This window comes from Centropristis striata, chromosome 22 (genome assembly GCF_030273125.1).
Source record: "Centropristis striata isolate RG_2023a ecotype Rhode Island chromosome 22, C.striata_1.0, whole genome shotgun sequence".
Classification (NCBI taxonomy): domain Eukaryota; kingdom Metazoa; phylum Chordata; class Actinopteri; order Perciformes; family Serranidae; genus Centropristis; species Centropristis striata.
Window position 1 is genome coordinate 23253146 of NC_081538.1, and position 20697 is coordinate 23273842.

The 20697-nt window shown below is 38.1% G+C and overlaps 1 protein-coding gene across 5 annotated transcripts in view; it reads right to left on the reverse strand.

Annotated features, from left to right (window-relative positions):
- ppp1r12a (protein phosphatase 1, regulatory subunit 12A) overlaps positions 1–20697 on the reverse strand; it is a 73643-nt gene that overhangs the window by 19814 nt on the left and 33132 nt on the right. For 2 of the 5 annotated variants that reach the window (XM_059325567.1, XM_059325565.1), the window contains exons 4-16: positions 18539–18698; positions 17747–17891; positions 17588–17662; positions 16408–16499; positions 16102–16259; positions 14661–14782; positions 10885–11109; positions 8560–8657; positions 7818–7931; positions 6359–6511; positions 4778–4948; positions 4306–4476; positions 521–611 (exon numbers count right to left, since the gene is read on the reverse strand). In XM_059325567.1, the coding sequence (XP_059181550.1) occupies positions 521–611; positions 4306–4476; positions 4778–4948; positions 6359–6511; positions 7818–7931; positions 8560–8657; positions 10885–11109; positions 14661–14782; positions 16102–16259; positions 16408–16499; positions 17588–17662; positions 17747–17891; positions 18539–18698 (1775 nt within the window). The remainder of the gene's footprint in view (positions 1–520; positions 612–4305; positions 4477–4777; positions 4949–6358; positions 6512–7817; positions 7932–8559; positions 8658–10884; positions 11110–14660; positions 14783–16101; positions 16260–16407; positions 16500–17587; positions 17663–17746; positions 17892–18538; positions 18699–20697) is intronic. The other 3 variants (XM_059325569.1, XM_059325568.1, XM_059325566.1) reach the window with 2 other exon arrangements.

A 20697-nucleotide genomic window follows, 5' to 3' on the forward strand; every position in this document is an offset into this window, starting at 1 on the left:
GGGCGATATAAAAAAAAAAATTCGCTACACTTTTTTATGTGATATGTAATAAGACCATATCGCATATCGATATAGTTAAAAAAAAAACCTCTTATATATAAATGCTGCCCTTACTAGGGTTTGGCATATTTAGTTCTTTTGTAATGTTTGTTATTCTTTTCTCATATAAATATATTTATTTCAGAAAAAGATTGGCCTATTTTATTTCAGAGGCTATTTTTAATTAAGATATTTTTTTATTTAAATATGCACTTTATGGAGCTTTGATTATTTTTATTTTTTATTTTTAAAAAGGTACTCCTGTTGTTATACAGTATTTATGTTCACTTAAATAAACGGTGTCAATAAAACTACTTGTGACATGTCATATTTGGCTTTGACTGAACATTTGCTCTCAGTTTGCAATAAAAATATCGGGATATATGTCATATATCGATATTCAGTCTAAATATATCGCGATATGGCTTTTGGTCCATATGGCCCAGCCCTACCACAGGTGATGTACATTAGGTTAACTAACCTGGGTTGACCTCCTCGACTGTCGAGCCTGTCTGGAGCGAGCTTTCCTCTGGGACTCTGACTCCTCGTCTCGCACTGGAGTCAGATATGACCTGACACACACAAAGCACACACACAAGGTGAATCATTGTGGCAGTAATAAATCAAGCTGTACCATCAGATAATTATTGAGATGAGGAGACTGTCAGGTTACACTTTTTATTTGGTTTTTCATCAATGTGTAACATAAAATATGACAACAGACATTCGAAGCTTCATTCGAAAACCTCAAAAGAGGATTTGAATGTAAGAAATGTGGTTTCATTTATGGACTTTCTGGGAAAGTAAGAGAATAAATAAAACTCTCCTCTCACAATAAATACTCCAGAGCGAAGATATTAACCGTCAGTGGCCAAGACCGTGTTATTCAGCGGCTTTCACTTGCCAACAGTAAGACTGCAGATATATGATACAGCTCCAGGTGTGTATTTGTGGAATGGTGTGAATGTGAAGCGGCTATCTATGTCAAGATATATTGGTGAAAGAGGATTTCCAGTAATCAAGATATACTGTATGTGAAGCAGGATATTCCTGGAAAAGGCTTAACATTATTAAGATAAAACGTTTAACTCTCTGAACCTCACATGTATCTAAAAGGCATGTTTTCTTTAAAAAAAAACCCCAAAGCTTCTGTCAGGATAAATAACAGAATCAAAGTTTAAAATGGTGATATTTAATAAAAACCACTTAATTCAACTTCAATGTCTCATTAAAAATGTTGCCCAAAGAAAACAGTTTGCACTAACCAGATTCTGTAAAAAACATAAAATTCTGCACTCCTCAGGGCAACAGGGAAGCCATGAACGACTCGGCTGAGACAAACAGTCACGTGACAAAAATTCAGTGAACTTTTGACTGAACTGTTTACACAGAGCAGAGTGGAGAGGACAAAAGGTTGTAAAAATGTAAATAGTTCAATATGTATAGAATGTGGAGCTCCCATTATTTCCCACAATATTAGTAACACTTGTTACTAGAGGTGGGGGAAAAGAATGATACAGCATAGTATCGTGATATTTTGTGTGGCAATATTATATGGATTCATGGCCGCCAAGTATGAATATTTAGCATTCAGTATTTTCGTTGCATTTTGGCGATTTTAAGTTGAGTAAAGTTTGAGATAATACTGCAGTTGTTGTCGTCCATATATGTTTGATATCAGTTTAGTTCAGTTTGACTGAATACTTTCTTGGTCAGTCTGTGGGTTTGACTCTCATTGTGGAGAAATAAAAAGACTGAAGTGAGATGAATAGACTGAGAATTTTCTCTTATTTGACAAAACAATTCTTGATTGAATTTAATTTTGTCGACACAAAATGCAGTTTAACAGTTAAATCACAATATATAATATCGCAATACTCACCATATCGCAAAATGCTTAAAACTGCAATAATATCGTATCGTGACTCAAGTATTCACACCTCTATTTGTTACACTTTTTTCCATTTTTTATGAAACAAAATTATCAAAGACATTACATTAATGACATAACTGTTATTCTGCAAAAAAGACATCATTGACTCTCCCTAATTCTAACCATGACTGTTCCATTTCCATAGGGGTGCGAGATTTATATACTGCAGTGAAAAAACGAGGCCACAGTGAGTAAAATGTGGAGAGTAAAGAAAGAAAATAGCTTGAGGTTCAGAGGGTTAAATGCACTTTAAATAAAAGTGGTGGAACAGGACTCTAATCTCTGTGTTTAACCTTCTGCTGTAACAGTATCAGGCTCAAAGGACTGCAGTCTGAGAAGAATAGCTCACTGTTTTGTGAGCCTCTGTTGGCCACACAGAAGTATGAACTCATTCGGTGCAGCGTGGAGCTTTGGCCCCGAGCAAAATGTGCAGCTTCTGCCCACCGTCCTTATAAGGAAAAGTCACTGGAGCAGTCACGACTCTGAAGCAGCCCCACTCCCACCATGACAGGTGGCTTATTTCAGCACTGCAACAGGAAGACATGCACTCGACCCCACTCAAACACACACATACAAACACGTGCAATCACATACTTTCTGTGACACTCTCCGTCTCTCACAGACAGATACAGACACAGACAAACTCTCCTCGCCGTCACACTGTGTGTACAGAGCTGAAGAATCTCACACACACACACACACACACACACACACACACACACACACACCCGGTTCTCAAACAGAGGAAATGCATCCGGATTACTGTTTGACTGACGGAGGATTTTAAGGTTAATGCCAGAATTTCTTGAAGCTGCTTACAGTAAATGTTTCATTGCAACATCCAAGCTGCCTGAGCCTGAACATGTCATGGATATACATAATGTATTAAATAAATACATAAAGTAAAAGAAGATCTTACAGCACTCTCCTTCTCTACCAGGAACATGCAGCTCTGCTGTTGTATTTGTGCTCGACATAGTATTACTGACTCAAAGAAACCAGTAGAAGTGTGAATCATCAGAGGCCCCGCAAAACGATTTTATCCCGATAATTGAGTCACGATACAGTTTTATTGCGATTTTAAGCATTTTGCGATATGGTGAGTGTTGCGATACAATATATTGTGATTTAGCATTTTCTCAAACTTTCCTCAACTTTAAGCTTCACTGCTCTGTATAGCTTCGATACGGCTGTGTCCGTGAAAAAAACCCAGAGATTGAGATAGCATGAGGTCAGAGGTCACATGATCGCTTTGAAAATCACCATGAAACATAAAAAAAACTTTGCAGCATTATTTTGACAACTTTCTGACATGATATCCTGACGCACATGGCGCCTATAGATTCCTTAGATCTTCTAGTTTCGTATGATACCAGTATCACCAGTATATTCTTATGGCCTGCTATGGCTTCCAGGAATAAAAACAAAAAACAGCAAAAATACTGATGGCAGGCCGGAACTCTAAATATTGATACTTGGCGATCATGAATAGATATAATATTGCCACGCAAAATATCACGATACTATGTTGTATTGATTTTTATCCCCCACCTCTACCAATCAGCTTGTTGTGCTAACTCTGCAAATGTTGGAACCGGTGGTTGCTTGTGAACTCTGGTTCCACATAACGTGCATTAATCTACACACCGTGTATTTGGCATGAGGCACTGAACCATGAACCCCGTACTGTTATGGTTCAGCATGAATATACAAACCATTATATGCATTATATGAAATTTTTTTGTGGCAAAAATTTACAATGTGAGACAATAAATTAGGGCTGGGCAATAATTCAATACAATCATTTATCGTTATTCACTGGCATCATATCGTGATAAAAACAAATATTGAGATATTGTGATACAAAATTACTTTGTCTAATTTGATACTAACAAGGACTAGGGCTGGGCGATATGACAATATATATCACCTGAACAATATAAAAATACTTGTTGTATATATTTTTCTATCATGTTTGTTTCGCAGTGTCAAAAACCAGTGGCCGAATTGCATTACGGCAAGTTAATGTCATTTATATTACGCTTTACGTTCTGATTGTTGCAGGTGGTGGCAAAGCTGGTTTGCTAACACAGAGTATGGAGCATACAAAAAAAAGGCTTTCTTTATTTCATATAGACAATTCATTAACAGAATAACTGGAAAACCATGCTTTATCATGATATATATCATTATTGAGATATGAAATTACATATATCGAGATAGAAGATTTTGGTCCTGTCGCCCAGCCCTAGAATAAATGTATTAACTTATTTTCTAACACATAAGGACATACATGAGTTATGTAGATAAAAAGGTGTGTGTGTTTGTGTTACCTGCGTCTTTCAGAGCCAGTGCCGATGCCAGTGGTGGTAGTGGTAGATATGGCGGTGGTGGTAGTGGTAGATGTGGTGGTCGTAGTGGAGCCAGTGTTTATAGTGGGGATGACCGCAGCAGACTCCTTCTCCTTGTCCTTTTCCCTGTCTGCACTCTCCTCTGACCAGTACCTGCTCACACAAACAAGCATTTTATAGAGAAACTTTTCTTAGCCGGAGATATTTCAAAATGCTTTTATTGTAAATCTGTAATACGCCAAATCTGAAAATAGCTTTAAAGTGAAGCCACATGTCTGTAAAATACGCTTTAAGATTTATTTTTATGTACTTTTTGGCTGCAGATTCCTCTTTAGCACACAGAATAAGGACGAAATATCCCAGGAATGTGTGTAAATCTTTTAGAGAAACACAACCCTTTACAAGAAAAGTTAACAAAAACAAAATAAGTGGAATATCTACAGGTGTTTTGTACCTGCTGGTGAGACTGGTGGAGCCAGTGCGGGTGGAGGAGGAGCCCAGGCTGGAGAGCAGGCCGCGGTGGCCTGTGGGCGAGGTAACAGATGAGGAGGTGGTGGTGGTCGTGGGGGCGGAGGAGGAGGTGGTCGAGGAGCTCAAGTCCTCGTGTCTTCTGCCAAAAGAGCCGCTGGAGGACAGAATGTCAAACATGAGCAGAGCAAAGTCAGCTCCAAATACAGATACAGTTATCACAGCTACAATGTTGAATATTAAATAACAGTATTCTAACCATCTGCAGAGCCAACGATTATTACAGGAAGGGTTACGGGTTGTGTTAGTTCTGTCTATTTGCTAATAATATCAGTTAATTTAAAAAGTAAATCTTAACTGTATTTTTAAGCATTTTCGCAAGTGTGTATGTTTTGCTTTTCCAGATTTTGTAAGTTCATTCTCTGCACCAATAATAGCTCTATAATTAACTGTGTATGCAAAATAAAAACACTCGGACACTTACTGCATGAAAACCCAATAAACACATTTTTGATCCCACAGTTGTATCAGCATTAAAACCATGCATCCTGTTATACCAACCTCTCTATTTGGAGCACTGTCTTCAAGTTTGTGTTTATTTACTATATTTCATTTTTTATTATTTTTTTAATTTAGTTTGAGACCTTTTATAACCTTGTTCTGTATTTATATTTTTCATTCAAACTACTAAAAAAAAACACTAAATAATTCTGAAAATTAATGAATATTTGGTAGTTATGATCATGGCTGATGTTTTTCAAAAAAATGAACATAATGAAAGTGGAAAATAATATTTATATATTTTATTTTATTGGCTTAAGTTTAGGAAAGGGGGCTTTTTTCAGAGATAAATCTTATACCTCAAAAATATAAAAATGGATGGAAATCAATATTTTTAACAATAATTGACAAATCCCAGACTATCAAAAAAGTTTGAAAATAATAATAATAAATAAAAATACCCACTAACATTCAGGATACAGAAAATAATTACATCCTTTTTGTTTGTTTTTATTACCATAGTGGCATAATGTAAACAAACAAAATGAATGAATATTTGTTAGTTATGATCAGGACTGAAGTTGGCTAAAATATTTAAATTTCTGCAAATAATTGTGTTGTTGTAGTTTGTTTTGTTTGTTGATTATAATTTTTTTCTTCCTATTACCGGTACTATAAATATTTTGTTTGTTTTTAACATGTTCGAATAAAGAGATCAAAATCTCATATCAAAATACTACAACAGTGTTATTGTATTGTATGAAGTCACTGTTCACATAAATAATAAATAAGTGAAATGCTCTTTACAAGATCAAAAACTTGACGAGTTTCTGCATTTACTGGGAGGGTGTGGAATTTTTGTTTTAAATATTTGCATCTATGAATATTTATCATCTGGAAGATAAGCAGAATGTCAAAACAACCATCTTTTCCCGATATCCATTTGGTCATTAAATGCAACCAAAGAATCACAGCTTCAGCTTCAGCTGAGCGGGGACACACGGTCAGAGAGGACAGGTGGGTGTAGAGACGGCGGTGCCCCGGGTCGGGGGGACGGTTGGTGTACCTGCGGTATATGCTGTAAGACTGGTAGTGGGAGGTGGGTGGCTGCCAGGGTTTAGTATTACAGGTGTTAGGGTCCAAGCTGGAGGTGGACGAAGACTTGGCTGGCACGTCCCGCGTGCTGCCGCTCCGCCCTAGTGCTAGCGTATGGGACGTGCTGGCGTGTTGGCAGGCGGGTGGGCGAGAGAGGCATGTTAGCGGTGGAGGCGCACACACAAACACACACAAACACAGATATAGTACAGAGAAACACACATATTTAAAACTATCAAGCTTTGACAAACTATTGGTGCATTTACGTCATATGGGGCTGCTGAAGAGAAGCCACAAATGAAGGCTTTAAAAAAAAAAAAAAAAATCAAAATCATGATTGCAATCACCAACAAACATACAGTCATGGAAAAATGTATTAGACCATTTATTTCTTCAATTTATTGTTCATTTTAATGCCTGGTACAGCTAACTCTACAACTAGATTTGTTTGGACGAATATAATGGTAACGATAAAAATAGCTCATAAGAGTTTAATTTAAGAGCTGATATCTAGATATTTTCCATGGTTTTCTTGATAATAACCACAATTATAATCAAGAAAACCATGGAAAATGGCTAGTTATCAGCCAATATCATTATCAAGCTGATATCAGCTTGATGATATCAGACAGACATGTGGCTAGACTTTAAAGCATTATCAGCTGATATCTAGCCATTTTCCATGGTTTTCTTGATAATAATTTTGGTTATTATCAAGAAAACCATGGAAAATGTCTAGACATCAGCTCTTTAATTCAACTCTTATGAGCTATTTTTGTTGTTATAATTATATTTGTCCAAACAAATCTACCTTTAGTTGTACCAGGCATTAAGTACAATAAGTACATATTTATAAAAAACACAAATGTATCAGTTTTAACATAAAATAGAAAACAAGGGTGGTCTAATATTTTTTTCCATGACTGTAATTCTATAAAAACAGGTAATTTTTAAGATAAATCAACTTCTATGAAGATTAAAAATTTGATTATGGTTGCAGTATTTCCCCCGTATGACATGCATGCAGAATGAGTCCATGTCTTGGTTCTGTGCCACAAACAACCCCGTCAATTTGATTTATCTGGGACTCAGACAGGTATATAGGCTTGTTAAAATGTCTAAAAAGTAATGAATTGCAAAACTCAGTGGCACAGCAACCTGACAGGACAGGTACAGTCATGCAACAGACTCTGTGGCAGTGAGAGAGAAAAGCTTTCTCAGTAGCTGCTGCTGTGCATGGAAGCATGTACGTACATATCTCCGATGACATAATCCAGGGCGAGATGTACAGTAGATGATTGATAAACAACTATCAACGCTGTCTACACGTGTGGCTGGGGGTTTTAGTTCCAAGGCTACTGTATAAACACGTCATATCAGACGGAGCAGGGATCTGATGGAGGGGTGGAGGTTCGGCAGAAGAGGCTAACCTGCGCTGGTAGCTGGGGGTTCGGTTGGTGGAGGCGCTTCCTTCGCTGTTCTTCAGGTCGTCGTCCATGCGCCGCCGGGTGTACGAGCCGCTACGTATCAGAGCAGTCGAGTCCCTGGAGAACCACAAGCTATAATAGAACCTCAGGCTTCCCTGAACACATCCTGATATAAACATTGGGTAACGCTTTATAATAAGGTCCTTAATAACCATTAATTAACAAGTAATAAGGCGTTGTTCTCGCTTTAGATCCGGTAGTTGCAAAAAGCATAGTTAACTTATAGTTCACTTATAATAGATGAGCAATAAAGTATATTTTAATATCAATAAGCAAACAAAATAAGATTAATAAAGGCATGGCAAAGACATAATGGGTGGGTCATGGGTGTTTGTAATGCCATTATCAACACTTATATAAGCTTATAAACACACAATAATGTTAATAAGCATCTTGTAAGGACTAACAAGGGCCTTATTACTTGTTAATTCATGGTTATTACAAGGACCTTATTATAAAGCGTTACCAAACATTGTAGTCTTTCCCCATTAAAACCCAATTCTACCCACTATATCTACCCGTTATTGCTGCATAACATAACCTAACCAAAGGCAGTTTCCTAGCGCTGCACACACCATGCAGAGCATTGAGGCTTTTTTGTTGCCTGCAACACATAGCAGTGGGCAGCAGGAGCCGCTCATGCCAATGCATGTTTGCACGGAGCCACTTGGCTCGCTGCTTTCACCTGTTTTCCTTCTCGTCTGAATGGATGTCTGAAGTACTGGCCAGTCTCCTGGGGATGGTGGGGGCCACGTAGGCCAGCCGGGTTCCTTTGTCCTTTTCCTGCAGACAGAGGGACAAAAAAGGTTAGTGATCAATTATGGAAGATTTGTCAAATATCCCAACAATCATTTTCAACTTAATTCAACTGTTAAAAAGCAGCTTGGATTGAATATTAGTCTTCTGTGTTTTTTTTGTTTTTCTAAAGAAAGGTAGCTTACTTAGCTTAGCAATACTTTTTCTCCACATGCAAACCAGTGGTCGAAAAAGTATTCAGATCCCTTAGTTCAGTATTAATACCAAACAGTGAAATTACTCCACTACAAGTAAAAGTCCTGTATTCAAAACTTACTGGAGTAAAAGTACAAAAGTATCAGCATCAAAATAAACTTAAAGTATCAAAAGTAAGTATTCCTTATGCAGAATGGACCCAGTCAGATTGTTTTATATATTCTGAATCTATTATTGGATTATTATTTTTTCATGCAGTTCTGCAAGCAGCATTTTACTTGTTGTCAGGGTAAGCCAATAGTAGCTAGTTTTAGCTATTTAATATACTTATATCTGGTTTAATTAATAAACATGCGCAATCATTTTAAATTGATCATATTTTTTCACGTTAAATCTAAAACCTGTAAAGTTAATAGTAAATGAAGCTGGCAGCTAAATGTAGTGGAGAAAAAAGTACAATATTTGCCTCAAAATGTAGTGAAGTAGAAGTATAAAGTTCCAGAAAATGGAAATACTCAAGTAAAGTACAAGTACCTCAAAATTGTACTTCCATGAATCCTGCTCCTCTCTAAAGAATCTTTATTTTATCTTTACAATCTTGATTTAAATTTAAAGACATGGCACCCCGAGTTTTTGGACAACATTTAATTTGTAAATAAAAGTTCTATATTTCTTGGACATCCTGTTGTGGAACTTGGATTTTTGATGAAGAGCATCAAGACACATTTACACAGTAAAGACTAACAAAGAATTAACCACTACAGGAACTCCTTCACTATATTGAGGAACAGTGGAATCGTTTGACCTTACAACAGCCTTGAACGTTTAATGAAAAATGTTAGACCTCAACGTTTCAGACACTTTCAGACACTTGATTGCTCAGCGTCTCTCTCTCTCTCTCTCTCCTTGTGCACACTCAGGAAGGAGAAGTCAGTCTTAAAAATGGTCTGAAAAGTCAAAGGCTGGTCAGAAAACATTCAGGCTGTTGCCTCAGACATCCAGGAATAATGTCAACACTGAATAGAGGCGTTGGGCTCTGCTACAGAGCAATCTATGCTTCATTGCAGCCAGTGAGCCTTCCCATAACAGGCTTTTTTCCCCCCAAGCTTCTATTAGCGGAAAACATATTTTTCTTTGAAAGATTTGCCAGCACGACTCAGGTTTTTTTCACCGCCTGTTGTGCCTTAATTGAGTTTTTGTGTTGTGATTTGGATGGAGGGGTTTTTTGAGTGCTTGTGTGGACAAGATTTCTGATAACAAAATCATCATGAAGAAAACCATGGAAAATGGCTAGATATCATCTCTTAGTTAAAGCAATGTGCTATTTTTGTTGTTATCATTGCATTTGTCCAAACAAATGTACCTTTAGCTGTATCAGCCATTAAAATGAACAAGAAATTGAAGAAAACAAGGGCGGTCTAATCATTTTTTCCATGACTGTAGGTGTGGACAAGGCCTTATTGAGCTCTTTTAACCCATTTACGCCTAAAACACATGGGAAAAAATACCTGTAAAACCTCTGGGTGATTTTAAAATAACCCCCTAAAACCTGAAGTTTTTCTGAAAATTCAACAGAAGTGTCAACGCTTCCTACTAAATAATAGATTTTTCAGCCTCTGTAGCAGATAGAAATGAAATTCAAAAAGTATTTGAGAGCTTATACCTGTGGCTTTCATGAGACGTTGAGTTTATTTCTCCAAACCTTCAATAAAGCTTTTCAAATAATCAATGTGTTGCATTGCGACACTCCCACATGTATTCTGATGCATTTCATTGGCCAAGAGACCGAAAATAGGTGGACAAAAACTACAAAACGACGTATCCGCTTTCCCAGCTTTAATGGTAGAATAACGCAAGAGCGCCCCCGGTTTTAATGGTAGAAATGCGGTAATGCTTTCCCGGCTTAAATGGGTTAACAGGACCGAAACTCATGATAGCATCAAGCTTAAATGTAAATAATTTACTTCTATTCAGATCCTATACATGCTGGTAAAAGAGAACTCCATAAAAGGAGCTTTTTATACAGCTGAAACATTTCATATTTTACACTCCAGCTGACCTTCTCTTTGTCTTTGTTGTCCAGAGAGGAGGAGAGTCGAGGGCTGGAGGCCGAGCGCATCACTCCGGTCGTGTCCTTTTCCCTCTGAGCCTCCTTGGTGGCGGTGATCTCCGCCAGCGCCCCGTAGCTGCCCGTCTTCCTCAGACCCAGCCGCCACGACGCCGGAGACTCGTCCTTCCTCTCCTCCTCCACTTTAGCGGAGACCTTTCCAGCAGGCTGAGGGGCCTGAGGGGGAGGAAGGGGGGCAGAGGTTTAACCATTTAAAACCTATAAAAGATGTTAAATGAGGTTTTCTAGTCATAATGGTGAGTAACACGAAAGTCAATCAGGTCAAAACAGTTTGGATTAATTTCCAGGGGCTGCATTTTTTAAGTTTAAAAGACCATTAAGAGGACAGTTTTATGGAAGGACATGCCAGTTAAGAGACACCCACTGCTACTGCTGGATTAAAAGTTATACCACAGTAAATGCTTTTATCTTTTATATTATTTACCCATCGGGATTTTAAAGGTCTGGCCACATATACAGTCATGGAAAAAAATGATTAGACCACCCTTGTTTTCTCCAATTTCTCATTCATTTTAATGCCTGGTACAACTAAAGGTACATTTGTTTGGACAAATATAATGATAACAACAAAAATAGCTCACAATAGTGTAATTTAAGAGGTGGTATCTAGCCATTTTACATAGTTTTTCTTGATAATAATTTTGGTTATTGGACAAATATAACGAGAACAACAAAAATAGCTCATAAGAGTGTAATTTTAGAATTGATATATAGCCATTTTCCATGGTTTTCTTGATAATAATTTTGGTTATCATCAAGAAAACCATGGAATATTTATAGATATCAACTCTTAAATTAAACTCTTATGAGCCATTTTTTATTTTTGTTATCATTAAATTTGTCCAAACTAATGTACTTTTAATTGTACCAGGCATTAAAATGAACAAGAAATTGAAGAAAACAGTGGTCTAATTTTTTTTTTTCATGACTGTACATTCTTAAAATCAAAACACAGAGACAGAGCCACAAGCAACTAAACAAAACACAGAAGCAACACAGACACACGGTGAAAGCACGACTAGGAGAGTGCATTAAAAGTGCAAAACAACACCACGTAGGGCTGATGAGTGAGAGTCAGCATCACCTGGAGCGGGGCCAGGGTGGTTAGAGGGGGTGGTAAGTACTTTGTCAGTGCACAGGTGCATGTAGGATGAGAGAACAACTCCGGTGCACACCAAGGCCTCACCATAGGTTTTTTGGGCACTAGAGAAATGCCAGTTTTGCGCAAGCCTTGACGCCACAATGCAGGACAGCCCGGCTCCGCCACAGGCATGAGGGGAGTAATACAATCAAACTAAAGCCAACCAAGACAAGAGCCCGGGGGATGAGAAAGACGCAGAAAGAGGGGAAGGGAGGAGGATGAGACAGAGAAAAAGCCAGAATAAGACAGAAGCAGCAGCAAAAGAAACACACTATGGCAAGGACAGATTTTTTTTTTTTTTTAAAGGCCTAGTCACACCACACAATGCTTACTGCCAAACCGGGGAGGGGCTACCATTATTGTTCTGAGTTGGAAAATAAAGGGACATTTGGTAGTTTGGACACTGTTAATGCTTTGCTTGTTAAGACAGAAGACATTGTGATGTGTGAGCGCTAGGCTTCAAAGAAGGACTGGGACATGGAGATCATTGCAAAAAAAGAAGCAGAAACAAAAAGAAACAACATTTAGGAAGACTTGGAAAGGTGGCCACTGATACAGGCGGGCATCCCTATGTTCCCAGGGTCTATGTGTCTTGGTATAATCTCACAATAGGCATTTTTTTAAGTTCTGGGGACTCCCTGAAAGGAAGTGCACACTGGAGAACTACATGTCTTCAAGGATGGGGTGTTTTTTTTGGTTGCATTTGCACTACTTTTGAGCAGTTTTGTCTGTGTTGTCTATGGTGTTTATGGCTGATTGATGTCCAAAATGGTGGTTGCTGGTGCTGCTCAAAGTTCCTCAAAACAGAATTCTCATAACTATCATCGTTCCTTGTTCTTGCAGTGTGGGCACAAGAATGAGGAAAAAGTTCCTCTGGTCAAATATCACATATTGTAAGAGATTGGTATGGTTCAAATTGCAAAATATTAAAGGAATATGGACTTTTTTAAATACAGTTTAAATGGTGAAAATGTGTGGCGATATCAATGTCTAACGTAAAAAAAAACAAAAAAACATTCCCAACAAATTTGAGGTCGTATAGGTTTCAAGGTTGCAGTGTTAGAGCTGTGAGAGTAGTGAACTATTTGTGATTAAACCAGAACTTTAACTACATTTTGCAGTAGCTTGCTGGTAGTTCAACTAAATTCATATTTGCGTGACAATACTAGTAGTTGAGTTACTTTTTTTGACATTTGTTGTGTTGTTTCTACTACTGAAACTGCAAATAAATTTGGGCCATAAAACAAAAGGAAAAAAGACTTCGGTATTTCGATTAACCTGTGAACAATTGGAAAAATTTTGCAATAAAGTTTTTTTTTTAAAGTCATATTTTTTGCTGGCATGCGACATTTTTGTATATTGTTATAATTTTGTAATGCACGTACCTGATCGAGTAGTTTGAACGACTATTTCTTTAAGGAGAAACTAGATTTCTGCCAAGGGTAGCTTTACTTAACATATTGCCTCAGGGAAACATAGGGGACATAAAATCCTTTCCTTAAATAGCAACATTACGAGGACATTATGCTATAGGAGTATAGGACCCAGGAAACATAGTTACGCACCATTTAGCAGGAAGTCGACAAAAAGGGGCATATTTAAAGAGATAACACACTGTTTAGGCTTCATTCAGTGTGAAGCACTCTGTGCAGCCTGTAGGTGGCGTCTCATCTCACAGACTTAATGGAATAAATGTCATGGCTTTTATTTAAGGATTTCATTTTTGCTTCTAAATGTATCTCAGGTCAACTTCGGCCCCATAAAACACTTGAAAACACCTTTAAATTGATGTCACGTTAAGTATTTGTGTAAACCAGTGGACCGTTGGAAGCAGACGTGCCCTTGGAAAAAGTCACCAGGTTCACTTTGTTTGGCCTCATTCTGCCAGCAGAGGGCAGCAGACTCACAAGTGGGAAACCGTGAGCATGCCAGCCCTCCTTTCATCCCCAACTACCAAACCCGTCTCCCTACACTCCAGCCTCCTGGTATCCTAACAGTCTTGTAGTAAACTGTTAACATCATCCAGAACCAGCCACCAATCATCCCCGCTGTGCAGCCCGCTGCCATGTTTGCTAAACGCCCCCAACAATCAGTGGTAAAATGTCACTCCCAGGGCCTCTGTGACATTTGTCAGCTGTGTGCGCTCATTGTGCTGCAACATGAAGAGCACAACCAGGGACGACTATTTCTGTGATGGCCTGGAGTATGAACTGAAAAACTCATTTATGTAAACCTCCGGTATCTGCAGCCGGCTGTGAAATTAGGTTTGTGTTCAAGTGGGAAGAAAAGCTAAATAGATGGTGAGTTTTGCCGATTTGTGTACAGAACGAGGCACCAACATGTCTCAGGAGAGCGGCGCTGATGTGGCAGAGGAGCTGCAGCTACTACTTGAAGTGGTTTGAGGGCAGGATTGAGGCTTGATTACATCACGGCCGTGCTGCAGCCTTTTGAATCTAATCAGCCTGCTAATTTGAGTGAAATCTGTCTTCTTTTGGAAATGCCAGCGCGGTGGCAGCTGTCTGCGCAGGGTTGGATGAGAAATAACTTCCGTCCCACCAGGTCGCACCTTCTTTACCGGAGAAGTGGGGGTTGTCACCTGGTTGGTTGGGCTAGTTGGAGGTGACACGGTGATGCTGGTCGGGGCGGGCGTCGTGCTGTTGCTCACCGACGCTGAAGGCTTGCTCTTGTCTGGAGGGAAACAAAAAGAGAGAAAAAAAAAAGTGTGAGTCAGACAACAACACATGACTGCAGGGGTTTACTTTCAGTTAAATTCTAATTTACATAAATATAACAAGATATTCTTGCTGCATTCAGCCTCCCTTCCTTCACACTGCTAATACACATTTCAAATCCAAAATTTGGTCCCACCTGCTCAATCAAATGCATATATATGTTCCAATGCTATGCTACATGTTGCATTCTGTTTCACATTGTTTTGTTTATGGTGTGCAGTTTTCTGCACACATGCCATTTTACCTGTGCTAATGACGAAAAAAAATGACTTTGTTGCATGATTTTTGCACCAGCTGTGGGAAAATATGAGACCACACACGCATATGATTTGTTCCTACAAGCCTGATTCCAAAAAAGCTGTTAAATAAAAACAGAATGCATCAAAATCAGAGTATATATATATAAACAAGTTTCCCAGTTTGAGCTTTAAATATAATTTGTAAGTCATTGCATTCTGTTTATATGATATCTTTTTACAGCATCCCAATGTTTTTGGAAATGGAGTCGTAAGCAGCGCTCGAAAGTTTGGGGTCACCCAGGAAGTGACTGTGTTGTTTTCCATGAAAACAAACTGTTTTATTCATGAAAATATAGTAAAGACATTGACAAGGGTAGAAATAATAATTTTAACATGAACAAACTTTACCTCTAGATACTCAACCAGCACAAAACAGTTTCCAGCTGTGCTAACATAATGCTCAGGTGTTTTAATGATCAATGAGCTTTTCAACACTATAAACGTGGATTAACACAATGTGCCACTGGAACACAGGACAATATAGAATAGATATTTCTTAAGAAAATCAGCCGTTTCTAGATCGTAATAGTCATTTACCACATTAACAATGTCTACACTGCATGTCTGTTATTTATTTATTTATTTTTTTCATTTAAAAGTGACCCCAAATTTTTGAGCCGTAGGATTTAAGTCACAGATCAGAGGAATACATGGATACTTTTATTGATTGCCTCGAAACTGATAACTGAACTGGAATAATGCAAAACCACCATTAGTCACTCAGTGGTTACAGAGAGTGAAGCAGGTTTACATAATGGAAACAAATGACTGCAAGTTTATTTTTAATTTCTGAGGTTGGACGTCAGGGAACGCCCTGTTTGGCTCATATTAAAAAATTAAACAAACAGAGTACAGAGCGGACGGAAATAAATGTTATATTTAGTCATTTCACTGACAACCAATAAATGCTTTGTCTTCAGACCTGAAGTCAAAAATAAGTCTCACACACACACACACACACATATATATCCAGTACCTTGTTCAGTCTCTGACTCTGAATCTTCGTCGTCGTCTTCCTCACTGGAGCAGCTCGACTCGTCCTTCTTCCCATCCTCTACTTCATCCACCTTCTCAGGTTCTAAGGTCTCGATGCGTGGGGCGCTCTTTTCTGGCTCCAGAAGCAGCGTTTCTTTGCTGCAACGCACAAATATAGAGAGATTACAAGTCAAAGATACAAAATAACACATTTCAAACGTTTAGTCCTGCCTGTGATACTTTGCTTGTTAATCCTGAATTTATTAGGCAGTTTTCATTCATTGTTTTTCACCGTCAAGCTTTTTACCTCTTGAGTGGTTTCAGTGATTGGTTGTTGTCCCCGGTGGTCGTCGTTTCAATCAAAGGAGATTTCTTAACGTCTTTCTTGTCGCCTATCAGCTGCAGTGGAGAAAACAAATATATCAGTGATGCTCAGAGAGGAAAAGACTCTCTCATGGAAACACAATGAATCTCAGAATTACCGCCTTACAGTTTTGTGCCTCCACAAACCAATTTAAGTTGCAATTTACATCCATGTCTGCCTCGACTCTTAAGATGCCGTGACAGTAGATAATGCTTCAAATACATGGATGCTTCACACACATCTTCAACCCGGCAGCTCAGAAGATCTATACAGTCACCATGGCAACTTAAAGTGTTCCCGAGATAATGCCTTCATGAGGTCACAGTGTTAATTGTTCAAAAGTCTAAGGCAGGTGTGAAAAAATACCTAGAAGAATTGATGCTGGTTTAAAGGCAAAGGGTGATCACACCAAATATTGATTTGATTTAGATTTTTCTTCTCTTCACTCACTTTGCATTTTGTTAATTGATAAAAAATAAACCATTAACATTTCTTTTTTTGAAGCACAGTACTGTAAATCTATGGTTTTTTTTTCTATATTCAACATATGTTTAGTAGTTTTCAGTAGGTTGTGGAAGTTCCCTAATCTTACAACATAGTTGACCTTATTTACTTGTATCTAATTTAAATATTTATTATTTTAATTACTTATTTGAATGCCAATATATGTATATATTTATTAATAATTGTTTTTAGCTTTTTTTTTTTTTTTTTACATTTGTTTTTTTTAGTGGAATAATATATTTAAAGTTCAAGAAAAGCCACTATTAAAACATATTTTTACAACATAGTTGACCTTATTTTCTTGTATCTAATCTTATGTATTATTTTAGTTACTTATTTGAATACTAGTATATGTATATATATATATTATAATTGTTTTTAGCTTTTTTTAACATTTATTTTTTACATTTGTTTAAAGTTGAATAATATATTCATTTAAAGTTCAAGAAAATCTACTGTTAAAAAAAAAAAAATTATATAAAAAAAATGTATGATGTTTTCAAAGTCTGTAAGTAATCATGTTAAATAATTGTTATCTCGATATTGCCCAAAGTTATTGTGCTTATGATTGATGCTATAGTTAAGCAGCCCAATAGAATTAGGAGTGACATTAACTTACCAGATTTTGTTTCTTCTGTAGTTCTTCTAAGTATCCCAGAACATCTTCATCCGCTACATCAAAAGCTGTCTGGCCCTGAGGGACACAAAGAAAAGTGATGTTACAATATGGATCACACAGCACATAAAGACAGGACTTCTGTCAGTTTCACTTACTCACCATTTTATTAATGAGGTCCATGTCACATAGATTCTCCACCAGTATCCGACATGCCTCCTCTTTGCCCCAGTGTGCTGCTGCATGTAGAGGAGTCCAGCCATCAAAGTCCTTAATATTTACATCATACCCTGTTTGGATTAAAAGCCTGCACACAATGAAGGAGGGGGGGGGGGGACACAAAAACAGGGTTTTGTTAGAAATTGCAGATGTGGATTTCTCGGATTTGATTCTGAAAACTAATCTTTAAAGTTGCCTGTGGTGTCCAGGTTTTAAGAAGTGCGTCAGCGTTGTAACCCCAGGTCAGATTTATGAGATACAGCGTCCACCCCTTGAACACATAATCTGAAAATCTTAGTCATCCCTACGCGAGAGCAGGCTGAGGCTGGCAAATTTTAAAACTCTAATATTTCAGCCCGTAAATCTGTCATGGTGGGGAAAACATTTAGATCCCTGTCTTGTATATTGTAGCCGCGCTAAACATCAGAGATCTTAGAGCTATCTATGGCAGTGGAGTGTGCTGGCTGGCTTCCCAGACCAGATGGACAGGTGGCTGCAGTTACTTTCCTCGAGCGCCGTAGCTGTATTAACAGCCCACAGAGACAATGTCGAAACAAGGCACTGACGAGATGCAGAGGCCGAGATATGTTTGGAATCAGCAAAGAAAACACACGATGCTAGGCCTCACCACTGCCTTGACTATAAATAGTGTTTATATAATGGCAACGAGCAATAAATTAGTTGCAGCATAGAGAAAGGCATCACTTCTAGCTGAAAATCAAGAGCACAGCTTACTTTAAAACCTCGACGTATCCTTTCGCAGCAGCTACGTGAAGCGCAGTTCCTCCGGACTTGGTGTGCCGGCAGTCCTGGATCTGGCCGCTGTTGAGCCACTGCCGGGCGTCCCTCAGCATGATCCGCTCCTCCTCTTTCCGGGCTGCCTCGATATCCACCCCTTAGTTAGTGACAGAGGAGAGTGGTAGAGTCAGAGTGGCACTGAGGGATTACCTGCTACTTAGGATCAAGCTGCCAGTTGTAACACTGAACCCAGAAAATGGAGGAATAACAATCACATCGCTGTATTTATAATGAGGTCTACTTGTCTTGCATGTAGATAAAAGGGTGTGAATGTTTGGAATACAAAACATCAGCTTGTGACTATGAATTACAGTAGAGAGAGTAGAAATAATTCAATGCACAGCAATGAGATAAAAGATGGCATATTTTATCCTTTAAACCCCTGGTTTGAAAGGCCTTTAAAAAAAAAAAAAAAAATTAAAAATTAAAAAATAATTGCCAAAATTACTCCATTTATCAAAGCAAAAACTGTAAAAAAAAATAATAATAAAAAAAATAAAATAATAATAATAATAATAATAATAAAATTATTTTTTTTTTTAAATGGCTTGATTTTCAAATATCTGTCAAAAAATATCAGTGGCATTTCTTCATCAAAATCACTATTCTGCATGTATCATTTAGAATATAGCAAAAAAGAATAAACAATTTTTGCACTAATCTGATCCTTTAAAAACATTAAACTCTGCCCTCCTCAGTGCAACTGGGAAGCTTTTAATGACTCCACTAAGACAAACAGTCATGTGACAAAAATTCTTTGAAATTTCCAATATACTGCAGGCTGTTTACACAGAGCAGAGAGGAGAGGACAAGCGAGGTTGTAAGCAGATGTTGGAGTATTGATAACATTTGTGGGTATAAATTGGTTTGATGTTATAAAAGACATTTAACTTGTAGAAATGCTTTTATACACCTTTGTTTTCATTTATATCATTATAATTGTGTTATACATTGAGTTTCCCTACTTCTTGCCATGATTGTGCTGTTTCCATAGAGGTGCTGGACTTGAAAAAACAAGGCCACAGTGAGTGAAATGTGACAGGAGCAAAAAAAAAAAACCTGCTTGGGGTTCAGAGGGTTAAACGCTGACAATGTCATAATAGTGACAAGTGTGTTACACAAGATACAACCCATGCACCCCTTTGCTTTTATTAATGTTATCCATTGCATTTTAGGTGCTACAGAGAAATAAATAGGCATGACATTATTCTGGCAAGCTCTCTAAACACTAGAGGGTGTTGTCAAGCACTTATTCAGCTTCAGCAAACAGTTTCATGCCAATATTCTGTCAATTTGTCAGTGAAATAGTGGCTGCAAAAACCCAGGCCTCAGCCAGATAAGTGGGTCAATATGTCTAAGCTATAAGCTGCATGTGGTGCGGCAGTGAAAACAGGCCTGTATTGTCTTGTTGACGCCTGGTTGGAACACGAGACGGGCTGAAATGCGCGGCTGCTGCTCGAGTCGTTGACTCGTCGACTGAGTGTTAACTGTGTTGAACTACATAAACAGTGATCCAAGAAGTGCTCTGGGGCAGGAGCCAAAACTTCAGCTGATCTTATAGGTTTTTTGTTCTGCACCCAGGGATACATCATCGCTCATTTCCTGACACTCTAGAAAGCTTTAAGATTGCCTTGAGCTTTTAAACCAATGAAAGAAGGCATCTGTGTCTGCAAGTTTTTGCCTTCAGAAAAGGGCAGGTGGAAGGAAAAGTCCAACTTCACACAGAGGTTTAGCCATTGCTAGCTGGACAGGAGCATAAAGAGATCTGCAAAGGAACAAAGTCAGCTGCTTTGAGCTTTTTGATAATTGGCCTGCAAGCTTTAAATATCAGGGAAAATGCACTTTCAACTGAGCAAAACAACAGTCATATTTTTGGCTTGTTTAAAACTGGACATGTTGCTCATTAGTGGGCTGAAGTCTAAGGAAGAGAAACCAAATGGGAAGAAGATGACTCAGTGTCTGAGTTTATGTTTGAATGGATTTCAAGTTCAATTTAAAAAGCTTTCCAATTAAGTGACTTTGGGACAAAGACCGAACCAGAGTCTCACTATGTTTGGCTCGTCGGTGAAGCAGTGACTCCGTAACGGCTGCCAAAA